The 7,907-nt window shown below is 41.3% G+C and overlaps 1 protein-coding gene and 1 long non-coding RNA gene across 8 annotated transcripts in view; one reads left to right on the top strand and one right to left on the bottom strand.

Moving 5' to 3' along the window:
• Positions 1-381: 381 nt before the first annotated feature.
• On the bottom strand, positions 382-7,516 carry tmem98 (transmembrane protein 98). The gene is made up of 7 exons (XM_030407607.1): positions 7,359-7,516; positions 4,402-4,636; positions 3,977-4,108; positions 3,285-3,318; positions 3,087-3,202; positions 2,949-3,008; positions 382-2,602 (listed from the first exon to the last, which is right to left on the bottom strand). Exons 2-7 carry the CDS (start codon positions 4,530-4,532, stop codon positions 2,401-2,403), a joined length of 675 nt encoding a protein of 224 aa, XP_030263467.1. The 5' UTR covers positions 4,533-4,636; positions 7,359-7,516; the 3' UTR covers positions 382-2,400.
• The window catches only part of LOC115575482 (uncharacterized), a 108,432-nt gene continuing 108,020 nt past the window's right edge, over positions 7,496-7,907 (top strand). For all 7 annotated transcript variants that reach the window (XR_003982669.1, XR_003982673.1, XR_003982670.1 and 4 more), the window contains exon 1: positions 7,496-7,669. This is a non-coding gene — a long non-coding RNA (uncharacterized LOC115575482). The remainder of the gene's footprint in view (positions 7,670-7,907) is intronic.

Here is a 7,907-nt window from a genome sequence, read left to right as displayed (position 1 = left end):
AGTGAGAGAAAGACATCAGTAACAATCTGTGGGATAAAGATGAGAAAACAAAGGAGTGCTTACAAAAAAAGATCAATGCTAATAAACAATGTAAACAAGAAAAAAAATAAAAGGCTAAACACTTTCTAAACGTTTCCTTCTCGATTGATCCATCTGAATGTTCAGACCTGCAGCTTTTTTCATGACAGATTTTTAAAAACTGCTGCTTTTTCTTCCTGATGTCACCAAAATCTAAAAAAACCCAAACAAACGTCTGCTTGACTCCCTAATCCATCATGTGTATTTTCCAGTCGTGTGTCATTCGATGTACTGATGTGTTCATTTGTCTGCCAGCCTTGTGTGTACAAATGTTTGTGCCATGTGTATTGTAGCCTAAGCCCATGTGTTCAGTGTGGCTGTGGGTAATGCCTTATTATTCACCATTAGCTATGCCTGGAGAAGCATGATAGATATGCTCCAATAACATCCCTCCGGCCCCGAAACAGCACGCTAATTCTGCTTCACCTCAACCGACACACTGTTAAAAAACAAAACAAAAAAAAAAAACCCACAACATGGCAACGCATGAAGACAGACTGTATCCCTCAGTAGTGTGTGACAGCTCAACATTTACAACACTTCGAACAGCTACTAGTGATGTTCTTAAAATGTCTACTTTTATATTGGTGTAACATCTTTTTCTTCTTGTAGATAGAAAACAGCTGCTGCAGTTGAATTTGATAGCAAACGTTTAGCTTTTTTAAGCATTTTGTTGTCAGAATTAAAAGTGTTTCTTGACTCACTGTCTACTGACTTTGTACAAGGGAAAAATAAGGTATCTACAGCCGTGCTAGCTGCTCTGTGACGCTCTCTTACAACATCTCTGGCTGTACTTAGGTATAAAAGTGGTTTGATGCTACATCAGTAACTCTTACAAAGCTAACATTCTGATGTTTAGCAGGTATAATATTTAGCATCTAACACACTAGCCTAAACAACGATGCTAAACATCAGCATGATAACATGCTCACAAAAGGACCGCGCTGATGTTTAGCTGGTATAATGTTTAGCATCTAAAACGTGCTAACACACTGAACAAAGATGCTAAAATGTATACGTGCTGCACATTAGCATGGTTACACTCACAATCATAATGCTAACAAACTAAACAAAGATGCTAAACATTATTCCTGGTAAACATCAGCATGCTTAGCATCTTAAACATGCAAACACACTAGCCTTAACAAACTATCATAGTGTATCAGAGCATGCTAACACTCTCAGTGATAATTCCAACATGGTGATGTTTGGCAGGTGTAAAGTTTAGCTCTAAACAGCTTAACATCAACATGTTAGGATTGTCTTTGTGACTGTTAGCATACTGATATTTAGCAGGTATAATGTTAAATATCTAACACATGCTAACAAAGATTCTAAACATTAAACCTGCTTTAATTCATCACGCTAATGCTCACATTGACAATGTTAACATGCTGATGTTTATCATCTTTGTTTAGCGTGCTAGCATGCCAAGACATGCTACTTAATAGTAAACAAAAATACAGGCTGATTGGAATTTGATGTAGTCCAAGTCATAATGCTGGAAAAATACAACTTTAGACCTTAGAGTAGACAATAGACACCAGCTTCTATGTTAATAAGAGCCTGCGTTAATCATAACACAATGCAGTAACTGGTCAGAAGAGCATTATATAGCTGGATAAACTTCAACTCTGCTGCTGCTGATGTGGCTGAACCACAGGTGTTGCTCTCTGAAAACTCAGACGGGTGATTTCAAACGGTGCAAGAGTATCTGAGGGATTTTCCACAAGTCACGCTGACCCCACAAATTGTAAATACATCTGGCTGGGGTTCCATTGGTCCAATGAGTCGGAGCCCTTTTGGGTTCACTGGCTAACTGGGTGTTATTTTCCTCAGAATGGATTAGCTGACTAAGCCTTCATGTGACTGTGCAGTGCTGGTGAGATTGGATTTAGGCCCACTGCTGGGTGATGGCGCACTCGGGAAGAAATTTCCAAAGGCCTTTCACTTTCAGGCAGCTTACACTTTAAATAGAGCAAGACTGAAAAGATCTGCTGCAGGGTTACATACAAAAAAAAAACTACCTATATCTGTACTTGTCAGCTATTACTATGAAGCTGGAGAACGTTTTGGTGCAAATTTGATTAGAAAAAAAAAAAGTTTGTACCCAACAGTGCTGCCTGTTTACTGCTAAGAGTCCTTTTAGATTGGATGATGAGTTGGGGAAGTGTGCCTTTTCAAACCTGCCTGGCAGAACATCTGCCTGTTAAGTACCGATTGAGTGCAGAAGTAAAAAAAAAAGAAAGAAAAAAAGGCAGCTCAAGGATAAAACGGACATATTTGCATGTTGTGCCGCTGCTGTTTGTTTGTGTGTTTGCTCTAGATGGCCTGTTCTCTCTGAAAGTCGGCTCCGTGTAGGTATCGTTCTGGTTCAGAGGCCAGCGCTGCCTCGCGCAGAACCACCATGTGATCTTCGGCCGCGTGGAGCGACTGGTCGATCCAGTCCATACTGCCTGACATGTGACAGGCGTTGCGGGTTACCAACACCAGGTGGCTGACTGAAAGCAGGAGAGCAGTGGCCCTGAGGAGGAAGAAGAGGATGAATCGATCTTTTTACTGCCTTTTGTGGCTGCTGCTGGATGAGAAGCATTTTTCTTTCCTAAAAGACAGACCTCAACGAGTGTCTTACGCTGAAAAGGCATTAGATAATTTGATTAAAGGATGAAAAACACAAACATTTGAGTTATAATATTTCCCCGGTGGCATCAATTTGCTGTGACACTGTGACTATCTCTGCATACATCAATGGTTATTACATTACGGATAAATCAATTCAAATGGTTGCTCCTCTCCAACTCTTACAGAGACCTAATCAATCAGACTGAAAGAAAAAAAAGGCTCCCAAAAATCCCCTTTAAAGTGATTACCTGGCATCCAGCAGGATTGGATCCAGAGGAGGGTACATGGATCTGACCACGTCGTCCACCCTGTGAGACGGGACAGTGAGGAGGTGAGCCCGAGTCCGTAATGAGTTAATACTGTGGGACTGAATGCGGGTGTGTTACCTGGGGCTGATGCGTTTGGCCACAGTGATGATGTCACTCAGGCTGGCTGGTGCTTTGACCTTTGCCCCTGAGCCCATTGTCATGGCAACCAGCTTCTCAGTCAAAGTGTGACAGATCTGTACGTGGAAGTTTCACGTGTCAGTCAATGAGTAAAAACACTGAAAATGGATGCAAGGAGGAAGTGAGACATTATGTTACCTTGAGGATGGAGATGCAGTGAGAGACCAGTCCACTGTTGGAGGAAAGTTCACAGAATTAGTTGCTTGTATGAAGATTATTTAAAGATGCAAATGAGACACTGTCTAATCAAAGATGCGTTACTTTGCATACGTTTCCATAACAGAAATTTAAAACACTGAACAACGCTGGTGTCAGTATTCTTCAGCATTCTGCTTTTACAGAGGTTATTATGGATACATCTTTTTATGACTCCATGAATCAGAAAACACTGTCAACAGCAATGAAATATACATTTGTTTTGCAATGTTTTTGGGGAATAAAATATCAGATAAATCAGGCTATGAATGATAAATGAGCAAACCCCTCAGAGCAGACCGTCAGATCACAGATAGAGTAGATGTAGATGGAAGTAAAACTGGAAAGTTTTGGTCTAAGTGCCACTAAAGTGCAGATTTCTGGCTCAGAGTCTGAGAAATGAGCCCAGTGAAAATAGATATCATCCATAAAGCACCTAGGTCGGCTTTATAGTAATAAAAAGACATGGAAGTTTTCTAGTTAAATTACAAGTTCTGTGTTTAAATATACAAAGTATGTTTAAATTCCAGTAGTGTGAAAGAAGATGTGTAACTGGAGCAAAACAAAGCCCGGCCATAAACATCTGGAACTCGAATGTCACGCCACATTGCCACCAGTAAGACAGTAAGACATACGAGGCGTCCTCTATCCAGTCCTCGTTCTCCAAGATGGCCTCAATGTGAGGGTTGGTGATGACCACGTCGTCCAGCTCCAGCTCTGACGGCTCACTCTGGGTCTCCATGGCTCCGATCAGATCCACTGTGGGTCTGTAAAAGACAGCACACAGTGTTTATGAATAAGCCAGTTAGCTCAGTTAGCCACGCAGCTAGCAGTCCAACCTGGGAAATTGAAACACCGGCAAGTGTTATCTAGCACAGGAAGTTGCCTCTCTTTACCTGACCTCTCACCACTGTTGCTAATCAGTACAAAAAAAAATTGCCCAGCAATAACTTTTAACAGTACAAAAGTGAATAAAAAGGTGGAATATTATAATACAGTATCAGGTAACAGGTGAACCAAAACCAAATAAACCAATATATTTAAGCGTGACTTCACTGACTTGGAGTCAAAGTGGTGCAGCAGGTCGTGAGGGTGGCAGTAGCGGTGTCTGCACACCACCACCAGGGCAACGAAGGAGGCCAGGAAAATGGTGGCCAACACCCCGATCGCCACGATCACCACCGTCTCCATGGTGACTCCGGCTTCCACGGCGGCTGCAGGCGGCGACTTGTTTCGAGAGGAAGAGAGTCCAATCAGGATCGGCTGATTGTCCGAGCTCGATTATGGGCGCTCATCTGTTGAGGGGGAAGAATAATGGCAGGTTTCAGTCTGATTGGGCGACATCGAACCAAGAGAAAATACCATTATCGTCACACTTGAGGATGCTTCTGCAAGAACATTTCCATTTTGTTGAAACGCAGAGCACCTCTGAGCCAATGGAGGAGAATTCAATCAGCAGTGTTTTGTTCGTTTCCAAATGTGGCACACCTACAACGCACACATCAAAACTCTTTATCTGAGTACACAAGGAGCTGAAGTGTACTTGCCCTTTGTTTGCGCTTCATACGTCAAAATGAGAGCTGAGTGTTTGCTACGGGGAGACCTTGTGCTAAATTGGGGCAACCACAACCGACAACAAACATTAAATCCATTCTATCAAGTTAAAAAACAGCCTGGAGATATTCTGTTTGACTCATTAGCAGCTCCACACACATCTAAACCTGCAGGCTGAGCCTCAAACTTGAGAAGAAAACTCTCAATAACTTTGACCTCTTACCTTCTGATGTTTTCAGTCCAGGCTGAAGTACTTTTGGATTATCTGCAGTTTGATTTAGGCGACATGTTCCCACATTTAGCGTCTCTCTTAAAAAGTGTAAAGTGTACCTGTCCCTCTGCCCGAGTCTGGTCACTCATTAACCCGTCCTGCCCCACTTGATTACCTGTGTGAAGGTGTGTAAACCCTCTGAAGCGAAGTCACTGGCTCCCCTGACGGCTCTCTAGGTGCGGCGTAATTGATTTGTAATTAGGCGTGACATTTACAAAGCAGAGGTACAGTTTTATACGCTGTTACAGGCACAAATTACCAAAGGGCAGCTGAACTTTCCGCATTACAACATCGTAAACCTGCATTTTTGCCTGGACGATTATGTGAGATTCGGCAGTGGAATGCTGTAATTCTTTAATCAGATTAATTTGTGTTACACTCGCCGTATCACACAGAGCTTTCTCCTGTCTCTCTCGCCCCACAGCTTTTATGACTCCTTTTTCAGAAAAGATAAACTGAGTGATTGGAGGGATTTTAAAAGGTGAAGAAAACTTTTTTAAAATTACTCAATGTCCCACATTCCTCAGTGTGGTCTGTGATGATTAACAGCATCAACACAGCTGTCTCAAATGTTATTCCTTTCAGTTGGTTTTGCTCTTTGGCCTACAGACCCAACTTCTGGATATTCTCTTTTAAAAGAGTTTGTTTTTTTTATCAAGGATGGATGGCCTAGCCAAGAAAAATTTACTACAAATATACTTTTTTCTTAATATAGACGTAACACCCCAATCACAGTAAAACAATCCCAAATACAAGATCAAACTGATATATAGATACATTGTACGTAAATTAATACTTGATCCTACTTCAGCAAGTACAGCTCTGAGGTACTTGTCGTTAGGGATGCTTGATGTGGATATTTTCAGCCAGTACCGATAATCGATAAGGACCTTCTTCTCATGGTTGACACCAATAAGATAAATGCTTATTTCATTCAATTTCATTTTTGTAGTTTCTGCACACCTGAGGATAAGAAAGAGGAAGATGTAGTGAGCAAAGCTGACTGATTTAATATCACACAGCTCTAATTATGTGTTTTTTGTGTTCCAAATCAAGATTTTTCCCCTCCTCTATGAACCCCGGTGGAACAAATTGCAATAGTTGCATTATCAGCAGATAACCGATATTTCAAATTCCCATTACTGGTCCGATAAATATCATGCATCATTAGTATTTGTACTGGAATATGCTGTGGTACATCATACTTTCCCTACACTTCTCTTCGAGTATGACTCATGGATACTTTTTACAACATGATCTGCTACATCTGCTACTTCTACTCAGTGATGGAATATAACTCAGTACAAGTATTTTCTGCGAATTTACACTTCCACTCCACTACAATTTGAAGGCAAATATTGGACATTTTACTCCACTACGAGTGCTATATTGTAGGCAACTGGACTTTTTCTTGATGTTTCATCTCAAATTCAAGAGACTGCTTCAGTTCAAACTAACTAACTAACTAACTAACTAACTAACCATGACCTGGATAACTGAGAACCATCATCAACTTCTGCACATTTACTGCCAGAAAATTACTTTGGATACTTAAATACATTTAAATTCAGATACTTTTACTTTACTTTAAGACTTTCACTTTTACCAAAGTAATACTTTCACATCATATCTTTAGTATGACTTTTGGGGAACTTTTTACAATACTGATGATCTGCTACACGATCCATTGCTCTAGAAAAGACTAAGCAACATTATAGTAGATTGTACATTTATTTAACATAAAGAAAATCTGTGAGTGCAGCACTGGTGTCACTACCTTTCCTGAAGTAAAATCTGCATCTGAGTCCTTTTTTTTCCAACACTGCAAGAACATTAAAACACTCTGTAGGCTACACAGATGTTTTCTAAAATAGTCATAATGTGTGGTGTGTAGGCTGCTACTGTGTGTGGTCTCTGGTGGGGGATACGAGCATTCAGAGGGGAGTCATGGAAAACAAAATTCACTAATAGTGCGCAGTAATGTGGCAGAGATACACAAAACATACAACTTTTACGACCAATTTCAACAGCTCCTTCTATTGGTTAAATAGAAACGCACGTAAAGAAACAAGTCTTTTAACATCACAAACAAAGATTTCAATTTCACTAAAGTCTACTGAAGATTTTTCTTTAAAAGTCTAACTCTTCCTACACGATTGAAGCAAACAAACAATGGGTTCGCGGTGACTCACCTAAACATTTTGTCCTTTTTTACTCGGATTCCTTTGAGGAGACAAAACACTTTCCTCTCCGCTTCCAGGCGCGCGGAGACGGCGCCGACATCTCCAAATGAGCTCGTGAACGCGCACAGAGCTGCAGCCGCCGGTGACTGACGTGTGATGATCGCACCTCCAGCGCGCGCCCGGCGCTTACACTCAACGGTCGCCGGAGCTGCGCGCGCCCGCTGCCATGTTGGAAAGCCGGACTCAGTGCGACATCTTTAACGCTAGGTGGCGGACTGTACCTGCTTTACATGCGCTGCTCTCACCACACATGACAACAGGTAAGGTCACGTCTGACAGTATTGAACGTTTCTGTGGGGTAATGAGGTCTAACCGTGTAGTCATTTGTAACGGCTGATACCGAATTAGCACATTTATGTTAATGCTAAATGTGTCGTAGTTTCTTGTTTGTCACCATTTATAGCTTGTTAAATGTGCTCTCCAAGGAAAACTTCGACTTCTGTCTCTACCAGGGTAACCTCAGGTTTTTTTGTATTAATTGCAGACGTTTTGACTTCA

The sequence above is a fragment of the Sparus aurata genome, chromosome 23 (genome assembly GCF_900880675.1).
Source record: "Sparus aurata chromosome 23, fSpaAur1.1, whole genome shotgun sequence".
In the NCBI taxonomy this organism is placed as follows: Eukaryota; Metazoa; Chordata; class Actinopteri; order Spariformes; family Sparidae; genus Sparus; species Sparus aurata.
This window is presented reverse-complemented; position numbering and strand designations above follow the sequence as displayed.